Source organism: Styela clava, chromosome 7 (genome assembly GCF_964204865.1).
Source record: "Styela clava chromosome 7, kaStyClav1.hap1.2, whole genome shotgun sequence".
In the NCBI taxonomy this organism is placed as follows: Eukaryota; Metazoa; Chordata; class Ascidiacea; order Stolidobranchia; family Styelidae; genus Styela; species Styela clava.
In genome coordinates, this window is record NC_135256.1 from 22,148,433 (window position 1) to 22,171,267 (window position 22,835).

The 22,835-nt window shown below is 32.2% G+C and overlaps 1 protein-coding gene across 2 annotated transcripts; it reads left to right on the forward strand.

Annotated features, from left to right (window-relative positions):
* Nucleotides 1-176: 176 nt before the first annotated feature.
* On the forward strand, nt 177-18,824 carry LOC120328336 (uncharacterized). Of its 2 annotated transcripts, XM_078114499.1 has the most exons (26): nt 179-990; nt 1,540-1,602; nt 1,853-1,940; nt 2,275-2,375; nt 2,793-2,861; nt 3,583-3,743; nt 4,399-4,531; nt 4,933-5,016; nt 6,246-6,446; nt 6,748-6,932; nt 7,153-7,324; nt 8,435-8,961; nt 9,322-9,527; nt 10,283-10,453; nt 10,938-11,016; nt 11,352-11,504; nt 12,263-12,348; nt 12,579-12,689; nt 12,851-13,001; nt 13,467-13,613; nt 14,177-14,342; nt 14,759-15,536; nt 15,890-16,060; nt 16,674-16,809; nt 17,141-17,321; nt 18,130-18,824. In XM_078114499.1, the coding sequence occupies exons 1-26, from the start codon at nt 918-920 to the stop codon at nt 18,321-18,323; spliced, it is 4,587 nt and encodes a 1,528-aa protein (XP_077970625.1). In that variant the 5' UTR covers nt 179-917; the 3' UTR covers nt 18,324-18,824. The 2 variants fall into 2 exon arrangements, with proteins under 2 accessions (XP_077970626.1, XP_077970625.1); XM_078114500.1 differs by lacking the exon at nt 2,793-2,861 and having other exon boundaries at nt 177-990.
* Nucleotides 18,825-22,835: the final 4,011 nt, after the last annotated feature.

Genomic DNA, 22,835 nt, shown 5'->3' on the forward strand with positions numbered 1-22,835 from the left:
AGCCATTTAAAAATTGAGCCAAAATATAAAAAAAGGATTTACAGAAACTGGAATATAATTATGTATAGCTTAGGGGGAAACATGAACATGACTTGTACATGTATAATATTATCCTTGATGTCCGTAATGTCTAATGCATTAGTTCAGACAAAACCCGAAAAAAAAGTTACTTGCTCTATACGGAATAATTGTTTTCGCAGACTGGAAAGTGCCCAAGGTGTGGTATTTTTTCGCATCTTAGTCATAGTTTTCAAAACATTGCTATTTTGGCCGGAGGGTTTTTTTGCATTGAGGAAATTATACACTAATCAATCCGAGATTACAGGACTAAAAATGCAATGGGAAGCTATAGCGAGCTTATAATGGTTACCAACAGAAACGAGTTGAGGTCATTTTAAACAGGCAAAGGAACAAATATGCGTAGTCGTGGATCCTCGCGTGTGTCGCACAAATTTAACTGGCATCTTAAAGTAACTCAATTCACCTGCCGCCGTTTTAAACTGAAAAGCTTGAACGTCGCATAATGATTTCTTTTTTGAGAATTCGTTTTCGAATTCCCAGAAACCTTTTTTATTGTTTTTGATCGATTGCTTTGGCAATAAACCACTTCTGCAGTGCAATCTCACGATTTCGGGAAGCAATACAACTTAATAAAAAGTCAAATTTTATTAAAACAAGGCTAATAATTACCGAATTTGTGTATTAAAATCACTTACTGCTTTTGGAAATTTCGGCTGTTGGTAACGCAATCGTATCTTGTACAAATAATCTGTTTACAAGTCATTGAATTCTTTTACAGGGAAAGGATATGCACTGAGAATATTTTGTCCACTGAAACCTCGATTTGGCGACTCGGCTTGTCTTTGTAGTCGCCCCTGATCATTTTGATCGAACTTTACTTTTGATAGCTACTTGTTATGCTCATGGATCTGACTAGAGCGATTATTAAAGTAGTGTTTCTACTTCACCTGTTATTTAGAGGACGATCAGGTATTTAGTTTTATTTACTAGTGGGTTTGAGAGTGAGTTATTGAATTGCTTTTCATTGGAAGTCTTTCATGAATTTTTGTGCCTTCGTATTTGTATGATCAGACATATTTTAATGGTCACCCCTTTGGGACATTCAGATATAGATTTCCCGGGTAATTTTGAAGTTGGGACCAAATTAGAAATTCGCTAAAAAGACCATAAATAATATTTACGTTGAATTGTATTCTAGAATTGTTATAATATACTATAATTACGTCTACCACGGTGGAAACGTGAATATGATAAAAAGTTTAGATGCATTGCTCCATGATTAAAACATTCATTTGATTCTTGTCAGCAAGGTTGCAAAGCAATTTTCTCATCGAAAGAGTTTTGCTAATTTATTTATTTATATGACTGTAGAATTACTCGCAGTTTGTCCCCTATTTTTTTTTTTAATACAATCTGCTTGATTTTTATACATTTTATTTATGAGCCAATTATTCTTAATTAGAATTGATACAATACTACCAGAAATTAGGTTTTTATTTGTTCTTGTCTGTCTTCAAGGTTCATCTTTACATTATGATGATGAATTGAGATGTGTTTTCAATTGCCACAGAGACTATGAAGGTATATCCTATTACTTTTACAATACATTGCCCAAATAATTGCCTTAATGTACCCATTACTCCAGGGCCTAGTCTAAAAATTTCCAATGGGGCATATTGTAACATATTGTAAAAGCTTAAATGACATGTATGCCTGTATAGACATGCAACTTCTAGTTTGTTTATGATAATGTTTACGCTATAACCTTTTTCTATGCTATTAATAAAATTTTATTCAAATCAGCAAATTACCTAAATGTGTTTATATTCAGGACTGCTTTCAACAACTGTCACTGGGAAAAGTTGTCGATATTGGAAAGCTAGTGATATTGGATATGAAAGAGAGAATTTCAATTCTCAGTAAGTATATATAATGATCGAAGTGAAATAAGTATAGGTTTAATCCAACCAGTTTGGAGTCAAATTTTAATACTTCACAATGATATTTTTCATTCAATGTTATTAAATTTTAGTGATATTTCATGCGATCTTGCACTTCATCATTTGTTCTGGTTGTCTTCAATAATTTCTAATTTCTTGTCAGCATATGTATTAATATCGTTTATGTGGTTTTATTTATTGTTGTTTTCATTTCCTAAAGTGTTGCAGGTACATAAACATGTGTATTTTAGTGCTCATTTGATCAGCCTCCTTATTTTCTATATAATTATCAGATTTTCGTTTTTGATTTTAGTCAAATGCACAATTACTGCAGAAGAGTTAACAATAAACGATTGCCATGGTGTTATGTTGATGAGACAAATTGGGAATTTTGTTTCCATTTTTCATGTAACCGTAAGTAAAATTGAATACGTAAATTGTCAAAGAGTATTATTTTTTCATTTCTTTTGTATATCATGCACTATTTTAAGTTTGTTGTATCAGATGTCATTTACTCCAAAGTGAATTCAAATATGACTTTACTCAGTGAAATCCTATGAAACTTTGAATATTTAAAATATCAGTATATATTTATCAGAATATATTTAAAATTGTCAGTTTTTGAAAACAATAAATCATATTATCATATTTTTGACCCATTAAGGGATTTAAATTTCTATTTCAAAATTAACTTTTGGATTGAATCAATACAACATGATTCAATTAGATGTCATTGATCATTTTCTGTGGGAACTTTTTGTTGTGTTTGCATCTTGAGATCAATGTTAATTTTGAAATTTTTTTGCAATATTTTTAATAGTATCTATTCAGATTACTTCAAATACAATAGAGGGTTACTGAATGACCTTTGTGAGAAAGACGGATATTATGAATTCCAAGGTAAACTTAACCATGTCATTCATTCTGCATATCATGCGTATATTGAGGTGGTACACACTATCTCCAGTCTTGAGTAGTAGCCCCTATAACTTGTGCCACAAGTCGAGTCAAGTTCGACTTGAGTTTGAGTCATTTTATTCGAATTGACTCACATAGAGTCTATGAATGGGGACTGGAGTAACTCCGAAACTGCTATCTGCAAGAAAAAGTTTTCAGGCAATTATTAATTTATTTCAGATAACTTTCTATGCTTAATACGGTATCTTTTGCAGAAAGTTTCATTTTTAATGAAACCAGATCTAAATTGTTTGCACTTTGCGATAATATATGCTGCTTCAATGGAATACACTAACTCAATATTCAACGCATTATTGCAGTTATTTACAGGTTTTTCATCCTATGTGATCTTCTTGGTTTTTCTGTTCAAATTCAATATTAATGAAAATAGTTTGGGAATTATTTGTCAAATATTCCTTTAAAATTTTATTTACATTGTCCACCTAATTTATTCAAAAATCTTTTAAAAAGATCCACGTTTATATAACATAGGAAAGTTTTCAGTTGAATTCAATATTTTCATCATGATTTTGCTAAGACTGGTTTCAATTATTGTTGTAAAATAGTTAAAAAATGATCAATTTCAAATAATGTCGGCAACCTGACTTTAGTTTATTCATATATAATATCTTTACTGTTAATTTTCTATTTTTTTTCTTGATAGGAAAGTGCTACACAGTTTTGTATAACCCTGTCAATACAAGAGGAGAAGCGAAGAAGGCATGTGGAAAACATTCTGGAGAACTGTTGAGTCTTTATTCGGAGGAAGAAGCTACATTTGTTGCTTCGTTGACATGTTTACCCAAATTGGTGTCTGCTAAATATGTAAATAATATATTGAAATACCGTATTTACCAAATTAATAATATAAACAAACAAAATATCATCAACAATATAACCTTTTCTTAGTAAGATTTAGTTGTCAGCTTTGTTTAAATTATTGCAGTGGTTCTTAAATTTTTTGTACCTCTTTGGAATCACTAAACTTTTCTCGCACCCCTATTTTAGAATTTCTGAGAATAATATTCTTCTCATATGTAAATAGCAAAACCATTGCATTATTTCAATATTTTGTGCATCCGACACTAAAACTAAGTATATATTACTGGTGCAGTGACTTTTTTCTGTCGTTTCTATCATGCTATGTCTTCAATGGCTTCTGTATTTTTAACCAAAATTAATAATTCAGCATTCTTGCACCCCATTGGAACAGATATTGCACCCAATAGTGGTATGTGCAACCCTGATTAAGAACCCCTGAATCAATGTGAAAAAATGATTGTAATAGGAATACCATTAAATTGAATAAATCCATATTTATTATTGGATAAATCCAATCCGCTCTGCATGATTTAAAAAATTAGGGATTCTAGGCAAAGAGTCTAAATTGCCGAATCTTTAAATTCACTTTCCCTTCGGAAAATTGTGTATTCCTACAAAACATTTTGATCTTACCAAACTATACTAATTTTTACAATAGAGAAATGGTATCCGAAGTTGGTCATCAAAAAATGCAACATGGGGAATGAAAGATGTGAATGATTATGCATGGTGTCAAGGTTATGATTACATAGGTCGTAATGGAAATTGTACATCTTTGGAGGGGTTGAATTGTGAGTGAAATCTTCTTTGAGCCTTTTTTTACACTCATGTGAAGTATTTTTATATTCCTTCCAGAAACATAATAGGTTTTATATCTTATTACAAAATTTTCAAATTGTAAAGGGATTTATCGATACCATATATGGTTTGTTGGCCACTACAGGTGTAGTAGAAAAAATGAAAAAAATTGAATAAACACCGATTTAAATATCAACACCCTGTATTATGTTCTAGCTGCTTAACTTCGAATAAAAGTGAAATCTTTTAGAAAATGTCTATGTGTTTAGATAGTCATTTAGTGCCAGTATATGTATTTTTATGTATACTTCACTTATGCCAATAAAAGTACCTTTGGAGTTATAAAAAAAAACGTCAGAAAGTGTTGAATTCAAAGATGATACTAATTTAATAGGTTTGGCCAAAGTACCCTGTGTTAATCTTCGAAAGAAATATCATCCAGCATGTGAATATACTCCAAAACACACTGAAGTTTTAGGTGAGAATATTTTTGTCAGTTTTTTTTTTTATAAAAGTTAAGATTATTTTTGCCCTATTCATTAGCTTTTTTTAAACAATGATTAGTATAACATTGGAGAACCAGTGGTTATTGTTGAAATGTTTTCATGTTTCAGTAATATCAGCTGGCTGACCTGGTCTTGATTTACTAACCAAATGAAAACATATGATTTTAACATTTTTCTGAATACTAGAATAGTTATTTCATTATAATCTACTTGAAAATTTGGTTTTGAAATTATCAATTTTAAATCATGAACAAGATATAGGTAAAATAAAAGCAGGTTGCATTTGGACTAAAATATCAATTGCATAAAAACTGACCTGATGTAAACCGTTTCTCTATTTTATTTAACATGTAGAAAGTAAATATAGAAATTTTCTTCTCTTTAGAACATCAATTCACATTTGATTATTGTATAATATTCCTGCCTTGGTTTAGCAAACATGTTTATAAAGTAATTGAGTGTTGTTACTGGTTAGTGTATTTTATTAAATATGTTCAATAATTTTGGCTCAATTTTATTTTCCGCATCACAGCCATTGTTTTACAAATCAGTTAGACCACGCCGAACCTAAAATATTATGGCCATATTCTTTACGAGCCTCTCCAAATATCTTGCTATTTACATAGAATCTGGTATGGTTCAAGTGTATGTAACACTACATTGATTTGAGCAAAACTTTTGAGTTCTAAATTTTATAACACTCTTAGCTAATATTAGCTGTTTTTTATAATGTCTGAGGTTGTATGATTTACTTTGATTTATTATCACAGTAAGTAATCACCGTCAGTTGCTTGCCCATGATCTAATCTAAAGTAATTACTTATCGATTTTAATCGGTAAGTATGTTGATAGGTATTTGTTTGTTTGTCTGTTCGTCTATCTGTCTGTTAGATGCACGCGATATCTCACGAAAGCGAGATTGAATCTGCTCCAGATTTTGCATGTGCATTCATCATATGTCGTACCAGAAGCCTATTGATTTTGGATGAAATATGTCGTATAATTAGCGAGTTATTAATTAATTAGTGATGGGATACAAGGTGTCACTATGGAGTAAGAGCGCTGTTTTGAGGGATCCACTAACTTTCGATCGATAAGTCTTCGGTCTCTGACCGATATTTTCATTTAATGGTTGTGGCTTTTGACAAACAAATTATTTGAAGTATTTGTTTCATTTCCATCAAACTCAGCTATTTTCTAGATTCACTCCCATCTATAACATGGGGGAAGGCTGAAAAACAGTGTGAATTAGATGGACAACAATTGTGCAGTTTTGAAGATTTATGCAATCTTCCAACTATTGACAAACTAAATATGAGCACTTATAAATCATATATGTTGCCTTTGTCTGGATCTCATTGGATTCCAATTGCTGATGAATACAATGAATGGTTATTTGTTGGTAAGATTATACATTTCATGTGATAAATATTTTACACAATTATTACAGTTCAAATCTCTGTTTCCCATCGATTTTAATCTTACTATTTTGAATATGATTGTTGCACCCCAAAGTTATATAATTTCATTTGAACTCAGCCACGATACAAAAAATGACAATGTTTAGTATAATTCATATTTTTTTTTCCACTTGAGTCTTTCCGCCAGAAAATGAAGTGGCGTCCAAATTTATTTATTTTTGTTTGTTATTTATTTATGACCTTTTTCCATATGTGATATTTGTTCAAGTGTAATTTTTACAGGCAACAATGATCGGAGGTTTGTTTGTGCAAAGCATAATATGTACTATGGGCCACCGATCTGGGGAATAAACACTGCAATATGTTCAAATACCAACATTACGAAATATTCACAATATTGCTCATCAATTGGAAAATTCATGTGTTGTGATAAGAACAAATCGGAACTGAAAACTATGGTTGAGCCAGTAAGACTTTTTTCTTGAATGCTAGGTCACCATCACACTGATGAAACCATGTAAAAGGTTTGCAGGTTTCATTTGAGCTTATGGTAATTGAATGGGGCTAGGGCATCATATATGCATATTGCTATCTTGCTTTTTTTTATATAGATATAGGTTATGTTGATTTATCTCCAACATACCAGTTCTATATCAGTATGAAATTAAAATTTTTTTATTTATTTAGGTAAATGTATTTGTGCAAAGCAGAACAGAAAGTGGCGTCAATTACTATCATTTTTCGCTGGAAGAAAACAGGACAATTGCCGATGTTGAAAAGGATCAGGCTGAATGGAGAAAATATGGTAGAATTCCTGGAGATTTGAGGTCATTTAAACTACTGCCAGCTTATTCAAAAGGTAGGGGATGAATTGTTGCTATGTAATTTTGGAGGGCTCATATCTTATGGGAAGAGATTTTGGCATTAGGCATTTCATGCAATACGTAAATATATGTTGTTTATTCAGTAATTAGCTATATCCAACTATGTTTAAGATTAGGATATTTTCAAATGTCATGATGATATGCGTAATAGTTTATAAAATATTTTTTTCATATATTTTGTTGCATTATATTTTTACACAAACTATTGATGAAAGCTTTATTGCTTTACCAAAAACATGCTGTGTTAGTATAACAAGAAATTTATTTTATATATTTAAAATACCTATTTTTTATATATTTATTCCATTGCTAGATGATAAGGCCATCAAAACAATAAAAATATCTGGTAAACTCACTTGCTGTCTAGAATAAAGTATGCAAAATAGTTCATTGTCAATCCACAGAAGAATGTTTCGATAGCACTTAGATACTGATGATACCAATGAAAAGGTGCAGATATCGATATTCCAAAAATACGTAATTAAAACAAATGTATGCAATGTTCCTGGGTGTACAGGACAGATGGGATAAAATATTTGTAATTTACAGTGAACAATGCTTCAACCATGAAAGCTGATATCCAAGAACGCACAATTTGAAAATCTGTATGTGTGATTCGAATAAACGCATGAATGGTGTGACATACTACCAAGAGTTTATTAGAATACTTCAATTAATTGCATTTCAACTTTGTACCGGTATATATGAAAAAATGTTAAGCAAATTATAGCAAGCGGTTTTTGTGCACAGGAGCTAGGAATTGCGGTGCTTGATTGCAAATATCATAGCAGGCCAGCTACTATACATGGTATAATCTATAAACATTCATTTACTCATTCACCATACTAACTGTGAAGATTTTAATGAGATAGTAAATGCCACAGCAAAATAATCTTAGATGCCAATATCCATATATATCCTTATATTTTAAAACATTTTAGATGGGATCAAAAAGTTGAATTTATGGGGAATATTGGTTTATTTTTAGCTGATAATGATACAATTACCGGTATCGACAGAATGGCCGATACTGATACCTAGATACATCGGTACATCCTTAATCCATGATACATTATTTTTTATAGGTTTTGCTGAAGATCCAGTATATTTCTGTGCGAAGAATATGAAAATAAAAAATAAAATCCCGTCCACCTATCACCTAATATCTTTGACGCCATGTGATCACCCATGGAAACTGAATTTTTACTTTTACGCAATGAAACATATACCATCGAGATCAATCAATAAATTCAACAAGTTCTTGGTCACAACACAAATGAATGGTGACTCAGAGCATAGCAGAGTTTCATTTCAAATAAATGATACAACTCTAGAATCAGATCTTGATTCCTTCATTGTTTTTACACCAAAAGCGTTGGAAGCATTTTCTTTTGCACAGCCTCCAATCAATCCATGCACTACTTTGGAAAGAATAAGAGATCCAGTGGGCGTTATCAGCTCTCCCAATTTTCCTGACAATTACCCAAAGACTGACCCACCTATCGAGTGCCACTGGAGAATAGTTGCAGATTTTAAATGTTTGATAAAAATCAAATTCAAAAAATTGAAGTTGAACGAAAAGAAATCTCATGTATATTATACAAATGTTAATGTAAGTACCAGTAAATAAATTTTGTGAAAAATAGATAAAATGAAAATTTTAATTATTAATTAAAATTAATATGAAGTTCTTTGTTTTTTAAAATATTAAGAAACATCTCTGCAGATCTTATATAATGTTTTATGTTACTCTGCTTTCTGTTAATCCCTTTATTTATTACCTTCACTTATATTGTGCATCATTACATTTCCACGAGGTACACTTGTGTCTCTGAATTCTGAATAGTTTCTACATAGTAGCTGTTGGTCACTATATGATTGGAAGTTTTATTTTGAATGAAATTCCAATACATAACATAACAGTTTCAGTCATTTTCTTAATGAAAAAAATTTTGGAATGTATTCTTTCAAGAAATATGAACGATTTCGCTTGACTAATGTTGGTAGCATTTATAATCACAATCAAGAGTGTCCAAAAGATAGAGTTGAGATCAGAGAACCGAATGGCCGACGTAACAATCCAACATGGGTAGATTATGGACAATTTTGTGGAGAATTTACACCACGTCCTTTTATAACAACAAACAACACAGTCTCTATAAGATTTCATGGATCAAGGTTAGCAATAGATAGTAGCAATGTGGTATGACATAAGGAACATTGTAATGAATTTCTGTATTTGGTCTATTACAAAATAACATACAGAATGATTTCTTAGCAATCAGTATCATATCTGAATTTGGCACTCCAGAATTGTGTGTACCAACATGGAGGTAACTAATTTTGTTTGCCTACTTCACATCAGGTTGTATAAAGGGACTGATTACTATGGGCAGGGGGTATATTCACTTGGTTAACACAGACAGCCCACGAACTCGTAATTGAACTAAAATAAGGTAAATTGGGATCAAATTTTGGCCTAACCCTAACCTGATACACACACTAGGGGAGTACCCTGAATTCCGCTGTGTAATTGCAACATTTAGAAATTTCAGTTAACAATGTATTTAAAACGTCAGAGTTTGAGTGCAATCTGAAGCTAAACAGATAGTGTTATATTATTATTACCAGTTTTCTTTTCCCTTCTATTTTGTGGCAATTCTTTTTTGATTTTGTTGATCATCTTGTTATATCTACACAATATTGAATATTTGCCAAAATGGAGTCTCCTTGTTATATTATTATTACCAGTTTTCTTTTCCCTTCTATTTTGTGGCAATTCTTTTTTGATTTTGTTGATCATCTTGTTATATCTACACAATATTGAATATTTGCCAAAATGGAGTCTCCTTGTGAACAACTGTTGAATTAAGCACTAAAAACAGTATGTCTACTATAATTATTCATATTTCACACACAAAATTCTCTTTTAGCAAGGGAAGGACAAATGGATTCTCATTAACTTTTGAAACAGTTGCTCCACCTCAAGGTTTAATAATAAAAAACATTGATAAAAAAGAACGAGCAAAATTAACATGGAAATATGCAAAGAATATCTGCAGAAATGAGGCTAAATATCTGTGTACTTTGAAAGATATTTGTGGGTAAGAATTTTATGCTTTATTTACTGTACATCACGACATCATAATTATTTGAAGTTTTATGAATGACTGAATTTTCTAGTTGTTCATTCATATCGATTGTGGAGATGTAAAAGCGCAATTTGTGAAACATTCTTGCTTGGGTAACAGTAAAGGATTTAGCGAATATTTCTATTCTTTATCACGGTTTGAAGTTTCAACTCCCCCCAAAAAAATGCCTTTTTTCTATCCGGTTTGTGACTCAGACCACCACTTTTAGAAAAACTTTTTTTTTAATTGCCGATTGCAAGCTCTTTAAATAAGCTTTCCAACGAGCCGTCTTTGGGCAGAAGAGGATCATTAGTTTTTCGTTAGTCGATCGATTAGTTGTGGTGGTACAAATGCATAAAATTGGCGTAGCAAATATGATTATTTAATAAAAAATAAAAATCGCATGGAAAGGGTTAAGTTTATGTTTTTGTAATATATTATAATACAATTACCCTAGACTTGGAAGACCATTTTATGGGGTGGAAAAGGGGGATCAATGGACTCCTGTAATAGAAGAATACAATGAATGGGTCCAGGTATTATAATGTTTGTGTTCTATCTTATTTCTAGGTATTTAAATTTGAACGTAAAGTTTTTACGGGACGTTGATGTTCAATTTTTCTAGTTCAGTCGTGGCAGCTAGAGTAACATTGCTGAATTATAGATTGATTGAGAATGTAGTGAGAAATCGAAGTGCTTCGAAGTCCATATTATGGAGTAAATAGTATGACAACATTACGATATGACATTCCTAGTTAACGGTAAACCGTGATTCATTTGAATGAATTTATCCCATTGGTGTCTTCTGTTTATTAATTACATTTTCGAGAATTTTGATATTTGATCAAGAACCAGAGCCATTTTTTTACAGATTGGTCAAGAAAAAGGCCAAACATGTCAAAGGCACAATACTTTGAATGGTCCACCAGAGTGGGGAACATTGGAAGGTAATTGTGGCAATAATGCTTGCTCGTTCAAAAAGGTTGTGTATTGCTGCAATCAAAGGATTCCTGGACCATCGGAGGTAATTAATTGCTCTTTGTTGTTGAATCTAGAAATAACACTTATTATTGTGTTTTTTAAGAAAATATGTTTCATCTGGAGAAAATGGATGTTTGAAATTAGGAATACATTTATACAAATCTTTAATTTTATGTAGGACAGAATTAGGGCCATTCCAAGCAACTGTTGAATTTCATCAAATTTTTAAAAGTGTAGTTAAAGTAATTTTTTTGTATTTTTTTTTTATCAAACGACACTTGAATTTTATTGGGATGCATTCATTTCACCAAAAAAGTTGAAATTTCACCGAGGTTTTTGATGATTTACACAAAGTGGCCTGAAATGTAGAAATTTTGATATAATGACATGTTTTTTGATGACTCGTAACACAAGTGTTTGATTGTCTGGTACAGTTATGTCATTTCAAATAGATGCATTGAACTTGAGGTAATAAAGCTTGAGTGTTTGCAGTGCTGTAGGAGATGGGTTCACCTATTTAACGATTTATTACCAGAAATTTAAGAGATGATAGAGGCCTTTGGAAAATGTTCCGTAGTGTCACATACAATATTCACATTATCGTCATGGATCTAGTGTTACATTAAGTAACTTGAGGAGTTACATTAGGAGTTCAATTCATCATCTTTTCAAATATAATAACACACTAAATTTGTATGAGATTTGATCCTGAGATGCATAATCTGCATTGCCAAAACAGCTGGGTTCATGCAACCATGCCACTCGATCTACAAATATTTTTCTTATCATTTTTTTAAGCAGATTTTAACAGGAGAAATGTTGCCTGTAGCTGAAGAAATCATGATCAATGTTTATACAACAGTGCAAAATGGAAGAACATTTTATAGGTAGATAGTTCCAATTGAGAAAAATATAGGGTTGCTAATGATACAGTTATATCATTCTACAAAATACAGAATCGCTATTTCATCTTGTTAAACATGTAGTCATGAATACACAGAAGCTTCTTGTGATATAATATTGTAATGATTCTTGTAAAATAATTAAAATTAGGGAGAAATCTGTTATTTTTTTTTAGATATATGAGTGAATATTGAATACATTTTCTGTTTTTCAGATATATTCGTGATCAAATAGACACTATAAATGAAACATCAATTTGGAGTTTTCGAAGAAAGCATGTTGGTGATGTTGCAAGAATCATGTTTTACTCCAATTATAAATATAAGTATGTAGATGCTCGAAACCCATTCCTATTAACAGTTCACAGGCAGTATATATATATATGGCAATGATTTCATTCTTTCCAAAGTAGTTTTTAAAATCAAAGTGTGCTTTTTGAACATATGGATAATGGATTGTAGTCATTGAGAAGCCTTCGTTTTTCAGGTTTGACAAAGTTGTGTATTTTTGCTCCAAAGCATTGATTCTCGCAATCGGACAATTACGTACTGTCTATCGAATGTCTGCACAGCCATGTCATTTGGATGGTTGGGATCTCTCATTTTATCTGTATGCTTCAGACTCGCATCATGTTGGGGTGTGTTAAAACTACTTGGTATGCTATCACACAAGATAATTTTTAGTTCATCTATGAGGACTAGGATCTGTCATTTTCTTTAACATTTCTTATTGATAACAGTATAATATTACATGGAACAGAATAGACAACTACGGTAGATCAGAAGCATAAAATAAATTGATATTACAATTACACCATTCAAATTTTTATCATATCATGTTTAAATGCTAACTAATGTGCTGATCAAATAATCTTTACTTATATTGTAAAAAAGATATCGATGTCTTACAAATTTCTTTACTTGTTCTTTAAGGTTTTGGGTTCAAGAAATTTAGTTCAAAAATTTTCAAGATAAACAATATTTTAAAGATGTGCGCTTCAACCTTCAATATTTATTAAACATAGCAGTTTCCATAATTAGGAAGAGCATCTTATGCTAACGTTTATGTGGTAAATTCACTGACTTTTTCTCTTCTTTTTTAGGATGATACTAAGAAAATTTATGTTGGAATATCAACACTTCAACCATATTATTCAAGAGCTCATTTTTCTCATTTTCCACCAATGTTCATGGGAATCAAAAGTTTTATAATTTATGCTAAATCCCCTGACTTCATTCCCGAAGAAATGGTAATTTACTACATGACTTTCTGAGTAGAAAGACTAGTCATGTAGGTTTCTTTGGCTTAAATGATTGTATTCTAGTTTCCTACTCTTTGTATGTTTGGAAAAAAACTACTAATCCAGTCCTGTGGGCAATAATTATGCTTGAAAAGATTATTTTGTTCTGGGTAATTTACATAATTTTCTCACCTTTTGGCAATGGAATGATATGCTGAATTGGTTAGTGTCATATTCATGATAGTTTTTTCAAAATTCAATCCAATAAAAATTACAAAGAAATGTCTTTGTTGAAAACTGCGTGTTGGAGAAAATCTGGCATTGATCAGAAGAATCATCACAAAACTGAATTTATGAAAAATGGTGGAGCAATAACTGTAAACTTTAAAGTTTTCTTATTTTAATTCCTGCTATTCTTTATTTGCATTAAATCTGTATGGAAGCACTAGCTCAATGGAATATACCTAGTAGAAGTAACTGTTACTCCACTTTACCAATTTTCTATCATTTCAATTTGAAAATTTATGTACTGGTATATAATTTTACAGAAATACTTTATTTACATTACTTAGGGAGAAAATGCTGATATTACTGAAGAATTTGTTGATAAATGTTCACCTGACATGATTGATATATTAGCTCCAAGTATTCTTGTATCTCCTGGATATCCAAAACAATATATACCATTAGCAAATTGTAAATGGAGAATCAGGCTTTCTGATAAAGATATAGAACGTGGTAAGTCTTGGTTTGTGATTAGTATTTTTCGTGTCGATATTATGAGCTATGCACAGTGGCGTGTCTAAAGGGGGGCCAAAGGGGCAGCTGCCCTGGGCAGCTTGTTATAGGGGTGAGTTTGTTGCTTAGTTTGATAGTTTAAATAATTATATTACAAATATTTTACGTTTACTTGATCTTTAATTTATTTATTTTCATGTATAATATATCTATAATTTGTTTATCCCCCAAATTATTTGTGAAGTTGAGTATAAAGGGCAGCATTATCAGAAAAGTTTGACACGCCACTTGCTATGCAATATCTTTGTCTTAGTATTCGAATATCATTTATTCTATGCAGCCTTTGATTCAATGTACTAATGTTTGTGCATATTGAATAAAAGAACCAAGTTATTTTGCTATTTTATTTTTTTAAGGTGTCAAACTGAGAATGACAATAGAAGAATTACATTTGGAAAATGATATGGATGAGCTTCGTGTATACGAAGCTCCTTTACATTCTAATTTCGAAGATTTATCATATTCAGATGGTTCATCTTACTCGGGAAACGTGAGGCACGTTACACGTGCTACAAATGAAACATTTATTCTCCATTTTACATCTGATTGGTCAATTGAGAAACAAGGTTTTAAAATATTGATAGAAATTTTGAATGACAAATGTGGTGGCAATATTACAGATCATGGAGCAACTGTAATAAGTGAAAATTATCCCAAAAAATACAAAGGTGGATTAAACTGTGAGTGGATAATAAAAGCTCCAAATTCTGGATATGGAATCGATGTACAATTTGGAAAATTTGAGCTTAAAGACTCAGAAAATTGCAGTGATGATTATGTTACCGTAGGCCCTGATTATGACACTGAAAGGTTTAAATATTGTGGGGTCAAAGATCATCCACCAAGAGAACAATTTAATGAAACTACAGTTATACTGAAGTTTGTTTCTGCAAAAGGAAAACCTAGCGGTCAAAAAGGATTTATGTTTAACGTTTTCTTCTGGCCTCTTGGCAATTCTTATCGTACTGATCAACAAAGTGGACTTTGTGGGTCCCAGAAAATCCAGCCATGGAATGGTGGCAAAGAAGCAGCTACTGATCGTATTGTAGGGGGATTGGAATCTGTACCAGGAAGCTGGCCATGGGTTGTGTTTTTACAGGAAGCAACTTGTGGAGGGACACTGATAGGCAAAAGGTAAAATGGAACTCTTTGTTATAAATAGGCTATGTGGGATTCAATTGCTCACATACCTACAATTGTCATATACCTTCAAGTTTACTATTCAAATACATTATATGTCATTATTTTTGATTCAGCCAAACAATTACTGACTGATGAAATTGTCTGCACCAAATAATTGTTGTATTCCCAATTATCAAATGTTATTGTCATTGGTTTTACTACAATATATATAATTGACTTGTGTAGTTCAGGAAGAAGTCCTCTCTCTTTTTAAATCTAATAACAGCATGCTAGAGGTTGCACACCAAGATGTGCATACTGAATATGCTACTCAACTGAATTGTAACAGGCTTAAACTTTCACAGATGGGTTATCACGGCAGCGCACTGTCTCGTTCAGCGTAAATTATCAGATGGAAGTTTTAAATTAGAATTGAATATATCAGAATACTCTGTTATAGCTGGTCGTCACCATAGTACAGCGAAGTCTCATGGTGAACAGGTGTTTGAAGTTAAAAATATAATCATTCATCCAAAGTAAGTACTTCTAAGATAAAATAAGATTTAGGACTTATAATAGGGTAAAAAATGACAGAAGTGCATTTGTTGTGATAAATAATATTATGTTTATACTAATTAGTCTCATATATTTTCAGTAAGAGTATTCAGTAGAGATGGGAAACATACTGAGTTGATGTCATTTCCTAAATTCCCATGAATTCCGAAAGAATGAACTACCAATTTTGCAATTAAACCAACTCTAAAAACTACTTCTTTGCATGAATCCCATAGCATTCCAAACACAGAATATATTATCAAATTCAATTGAGATGCACACATTGTGTCTCACATCAGGTTATTTGTGCATATAGTTTTTGTGGGAACCTACGAGAATCCACTGCGTTACACAATGCAACAACCGTTACCCTTATTTAATGATCACTCAATATACCAGCATAAATCAGCATAAATACTAAGGGCCAACAATATAAGTATTTATATTCTTCATTTCCACCAACTGAGCTAACAATCCAGTAATTTAAAGCCTAAAAGTCAGATTAGCTGCGAGTTGAGCACAACGAATAACAGATAAAAATACTAACAAAATATATATATATATATTAATTTCCTGAAATCAAAATTTTATCAGGTATAATCGAGTCAGGCAGGGCAATGCAGGTAAAACTGTAGAGTATGGTGTTCCCATCCATGATCTGGCATTGATGAAACTTAAGCAAACAGCAAGGTTTACAGATACTGTTTCACCAATTTGTTTACCAACACAGGTATGAAAAACTATATTTCAATCAATCAAATCTATTCAAGCATATTGCACATAGACACTATTTAACATATAGTCAATATTTGAGCATTGTAATGATTTCCGCATAATTAACTGAAACAGCTGTTTTCAAACATAATTACTTCAAATATATACAAGTAATTTTAAGGCTTGATCACAAGGCTTGTCTGGCGAAAAGCAAGGCTTCATTCCTCTAGTAAACAACACTGGAGTTAAACATGGATTTGTGCATTGATGCATATTCAAATTTGTGTTATTTCAGATTATTTGTTGTCATTATTTTGTTTTTAGTAATGCATATATATTTTTACCAGGATGTGGTTGTTGGTGAAACATGTGTTATTGCTGGATGGGGAAGTAAGGAAGTTCTTGCAACATTATTTGAAAGAGACAAAGAAACATTATATTATGCTCATGTGTATATTCTTGCAAACTCACTTTGTAACAGTTATGAAGCCTTAAAAAATAGTTTGAGTGATAGCATGATGTGTGCAGGTATGTTCTAGTGATCGTAAATAGGTAAGATCTCCTGAAGTATGCGTACCAAGATGTCGCATAACCTGAATCCTGACCTGATACACAACCCGAGTTCATGTTGAGCGCCATCTTGGTGCGCATACTTCAGGAGATCCTATAGAAGTAACATATATGCAACCTTTGTTAAAATCAGATCTGCTGATTCAGAAATGTATTGAGAATGGATTTCTTTACTGTGACATGTCTGTGGAGGAATATGAGCATTAATTTTTCAATATTTTACTAATTGTTGACTCTAACTCGACATAGCGCTAGGAATATGCTTGCCATGGCATCTCCCATTACCCTGTACAGATTCGAATCCTGTGGGTAATAATTATGTGCATGCATCAAAAACTAATACCTGATTAACTGTTCCCATACCTGACATTACCGTTTTTCCGGACGAGATGCCACGGCTTGTCATATGACTAAGCCCTTCCCACAGGATAAATATGAAAGTCCTATCCTAACTACACTGCATTTTAAATTCTAGCCTTATAAATAATTGTTTGGTTTTTAATCGGATCTTCAAATGATTGGCTCGGCAGTATGGCACACCATGCTAAGAGTTAGGAATACTCTCACCACCGCATGCATCTCTCTCTCTGATTGCCCTGCATGGGTTCACAGGTTTGAATTCCATGTGGGGTTACTTATTTGCGAGAGGATTGTTTCCGAAAAAAATAGCTGGCTAACTAATACTATACCCGACATATGATTAAGCTATCTTATCGGCTTTCCTCTCCTCGGGATAAATATGTAAATCCTATTTTATATTATACAGGTTACCCAGGTGGAGGAGTGGATTCTTGTAGAGGAGATTCTGGTGGTCCATTGATGTGCAAAGTACCAGGAAAGGGTTATCAAATCAAGGGTGTGGTTAGTTGGGGTCGCGGTTGTGGAAAATCCAATCAGCCTGGAATTTATACACGAGTGTGGCATTACTATGAATGGATAAACACGATTATTCACACTTAATGATTCATTTCCATCTTGTTTTAGTGAGATTTCGGGCAGCAGTAAAATCATTGTTATTGTTAGTTATCCATTTTCATCTACACAAGCCATTTCATGAATGAATGTAAAAAAAATGTAAATCTTATGCATATACTTGTTGTTTTCACAATATTTCTGATTTATTTGACAGGCATACTACCGGTATCTGAAATTAAACAAGCGAGCAATGCTCAAATATATGATCACTGAGATCGCATTTAGGTACGGTATCAGTGAGGTAAAGACAAGGAGTAAATTTTTGGTGAAATACAGATTCCCCTGCGACAATAGAAATTTTATTAGAAAAAAAATAGTAATTGCGGGCTACGGCAGCCTAGTAACGGTGTCTCGAAAATGTCGTGTCCCACGTCTTGTATAAGGTTTTATGCACTTTTAAAATAATTTGATTTTGTACATACAAAAAAAATGAAAATATATGTGATTCACGCGAATATTTTTATTAAATAAAAAGGATTACATATGTATGGGTCATTCAAATAGAAGTACGTTGAAACTGTCTGTTCTGCCAGTCTCCAGTGTCAAACGCGAATTGTGAAAGATCGTTCAGTGCTATGAATGCGCTTTAGAACAACAGTACAAAAAAAAAAATTTAATCTCGTCTAAGCTGAAGTGATGATAAAATTGACCTTTCATATGCCATACAGTGGTGGGATTCAGCCGGTTCTATAGAACCGTCTCACGAAATTTTATGAGATCAGCGAACCGGTTAGCATTGCAGGTTACTGTCAATGTTCTGCTTGTAACAGAACCGGCTGGAAAATATGACTTTTGTGAAGGAACCGGCTGACAAAGTTTGAATCCCACCGCTGATGTCATACCTTATGCCTCAAAGATTAAACATTCCACAATTTCTTTGATTGTGATAAAATTATTTAGAGGCTTGGAGTTTGTGAAAATAACGCTGCACGATCATCACTCTTTGACGCGTAGCGCGAACTATTGCTTCTGGTGCCTTTCGTGTTTCGTTGCGTCAATTTTCAAATTCCAGACATTAAGCTAAGTTGGGCCGGAATGGTTGAACACTAGCTACAGTTTTAATTTTATGAAATCTTCCAACACTTTAGAATGTAAATGAGCCCTGTAAATGGATATATATGTGTAAACTTTGCACTGATACTTCAACAGATGATGATAACAGCATATTTTGTGATATACGTGAACAGTGGATTCGCTTTAAATGTTCTTTATTATCGTATGGACAATTTCTAAGCCTAATTATTAGTACCACTTCATATTACTGCAGAGTTTTTATAGCTGAAAATCTTTCGGTAGCATAAGATTTTGAAAGCGTCACAGGCTATGCCAATTCCGGTATAAAACTAGATATCTTCCAATGAAACTTCGGTAGCAATTATATAAATACCCAACTGTCATCCAAGCTTTACTTGCTAATCAAAAAGGGACAATCCACATGATGCACTTCAATATGTATACTGTACGAAGTTTATACCGTAGCAAAGGAAAAATTAAGTTTTTTCATAGAGACTCACCGACGAATGCTGGTGGCGTCGGGAAACATGTGGGCCTATTAGACAATATTCACGCTAAATGATATGCACTTAGAAACGGTTACGAATATTGTAACTGATTATTTGTCGGATCATTTTCCCTTACTAATAGAAACAAAACTAAAGTGTAAAAAATCTATAAGAAAAAAAAAATATGCTCATTTTTTGTCAAAAAATTATCTCGAACTTAAATACAGATAAAGATACTAACTCCAATTTTTTCATACTTTTATTTAAGCAATTAAAGAAGTTATAAATATGTGCCATTAAAAACTTTGTATAAAAAAGAGGCCAAGGTGAGAATAAAACATCGAATTACTGATAGCTTGCTGAAATCAATTTGAGTAAAAAAATAAAATGTATCAAAATAGTTACAAGAATAAAAAATATGAAAAGTTCAATAAATAAAAAACTTATAAAAAATGTATTGAAAGCTCACTTTCGGCTGCAAAGAAAAATGGAATGTATGTCAAAAAGTTTTTGCAAAAACTTGAAAGTAAATTTTTAATATTATAAACAAAAACTGATAACTTTCCATAACTTATCGAAGTTAATGATGTAAATAATTATAATAGCAATATGATTTGCGACTTCTCAAGTATCGGCCGGCATCTTGCATTTTAAATTGGGCCATCTTCACAGAAATTTGACACATTTCTAGATCCTTCTGTGCAAAACTCTTCTTTGTTCTTCAGAAAACTACACCTTGCAAAGTGGAAAGCCTAATTATGAATTGGCAGCCAAAAAGGCAGTAGAGCCGGACAGTATTGCAATCAGGCTTAGAAAGATTGCAAAATCAATCTTACGTCCGGCATTCACAAAAAATATTAATTAAAGTGTTAGAGGACGTACATATCCGGATATATTGAAATTAGCCAAAGTAGTACCGATTAACAAAAAAGGCACAAAATCTGACTCTAATAATTATCGGCCTATTTTCAGTTTATGATAAAATTTGTATAATCGCCTAGCAGTCTATTTGAACAAAACGAAAAAACAAATAAAAATTTGTTAAATGGCATAGATACTTGTACAGTATTTTTAGACTTGACCGAAGCTTTCCTCACTGTAAACATCGAAGCTTCATATTGATCACTTATGTAAAAAAAATTACGTTCTCTCGGAATATTGTGAAGGTTACGTCTAATCCTCGGTATCAATGCTTTGAAAATTGTATAATGTAGTCTTCTTATATGCTCTCACCTAAAATATGTCATTGTCGTTTGAGAATAGATAATAGAACTGCTCTAAAATCGCTAGTGGTGCTGCATAACAAAAAAATTCGCTGCATGTTATTTGAAAAATCACAGCACGTTCATAACTTACTTTTATAAAAACATTGTGGTGTATTACAACTAAAAGATATTTATATCTATGAACTTGTCAAATTTACGTATCGCTAAAAAAATTATTTATATGCTACTCCCAATATATATTTGACAATTTTTTTACTAGAATTTAAACCAAGCCACAAGGAGTGTTACAAAAAAGACTTTTTTCATGACTTGATGCTCATTTTCATTAACAAAAAATCGCTTTAAACAGAAGGCATCCTTATTTGGGAAAAAATCCGTCGAATGTTGAAAAAGTACTCACTTGCAACACTCAGTGAACGATTAAAAATTCATCTTCACTGTGATGTCTTGTGTATTACCAAATCACCAGTTTATTATACGGCAAAGTAAGACGTCAGTATATCGCAGCTAAACGCTAGACAGTTCAAAACACAAGAATGAATAATAAGCACGCAGACAGGTAAAGCAAGGAGCAATTACGAGAAAACAATTATGACATCATAATCACAAATCTAGTCTGTGTTAAAAACAACAAGATCGACTGGCGAAAGACGGAGCAAATAAAATTGTCATTAATGCTGTTCTTCAACGGTCATTAAAAGAAGCTAAGACATTGTGCAAGCAAGCATGTCTTGCGAAATGGAATTTAACATATCAAGCAAACGATACTGCAAGCCATTACAAAAACTTTCGACCTCAAATAGCCCAAAATAATGTTTATTTCAAATTTTCCCGCCAAGAAGAAATAATATTTTTTCGTCTTCAAACTGGACATATCAGATTTACCTATCATTTATTTAAAATAGGGCTACATCCCTCAGGGCAATGTAGTCGATGTGACACAAATGAAACTGTTTCCCATTTTATTTTATATTGTCCCAAGTATAATAATTTACGATGCGAATTAAGACGTGAAGCAGCAAAAATGAATGTACCCTGGGAAATTATTTGTATTTTCAATGTTCCTAATTTGATTCCAATAATTATTAAATTTGCTATATCCACCAAACGAGAGTTGTAAACATGTTTTTATTGTATCATTCTGACTACTCCTTTTGAAAATTAGCGTAAAAGACCGAGTTGTCAAAAACGCCATTAAACCCTTTACCTTACCTTACCTTAACGAGCTATGAATTAAATACACAACATTCACGATGGCTTTTAATAGATAAAAAAAAGAGACCCCGTGTTGTTATTATATTAGTGCTTGTAGTATTAGTGTGTTATGCGGATCTATGCTCTATCATTTATACCTTGCGGGTAATATAAAAAATTATTTTGCCCAAATCTTGACTTACCCTCGTATAATAATAATTTTTGTCAATATTTGTGCCCAATTCGAACAAAAGCCTTGTAACATTTGTAAAACCTATTTTATGTATCCTGGCAAATACAGTTGTTGCATAAGGGGGTTACTAAAATATATGGCTGTTCTTTGATTCTTGGAATACTATTCAAAACGTGCAACTACTCTTCGTGTATGCTCCAATGCCACAAATATGAAAAATGCTGTACAATGAAATTTGATATATTGCAATTCAATATTCTATATGTTGGATGAGGTTTCAATGTTGTCTAGCTGAGGTTAATGATGAGGTTAACGTTGAGATTATCGAGGTTTAGTGGAGAGGTTAGAGAGGTGCAGCGTTGGGATTAACGAGGTATAGCGT

Bases quoted from the DNA above. Each gene is read 5' to 3' on its own strand.
- LOC120328336 (XM_078114499.1), top strand. From the start codon at position 918: ATGCTCATGGATCTGACTAGAGCGATTATTAAAGTAGTGTTTCTACTT. The intron at 5,017-6,245 runs GTGAGAATATTT...GCTATTTTCTAG, and splicing joins AAAACACACTGAAGTTTTAG to ATTCACTCCCATCTATAACA. The intron at 13,614-14,176 runs GTAATTTACTAC...TACATTACTTAG, and splicing joins ACTTCATTCCCGAAGAAATG to GGAGAAAATGCTGATATTAC.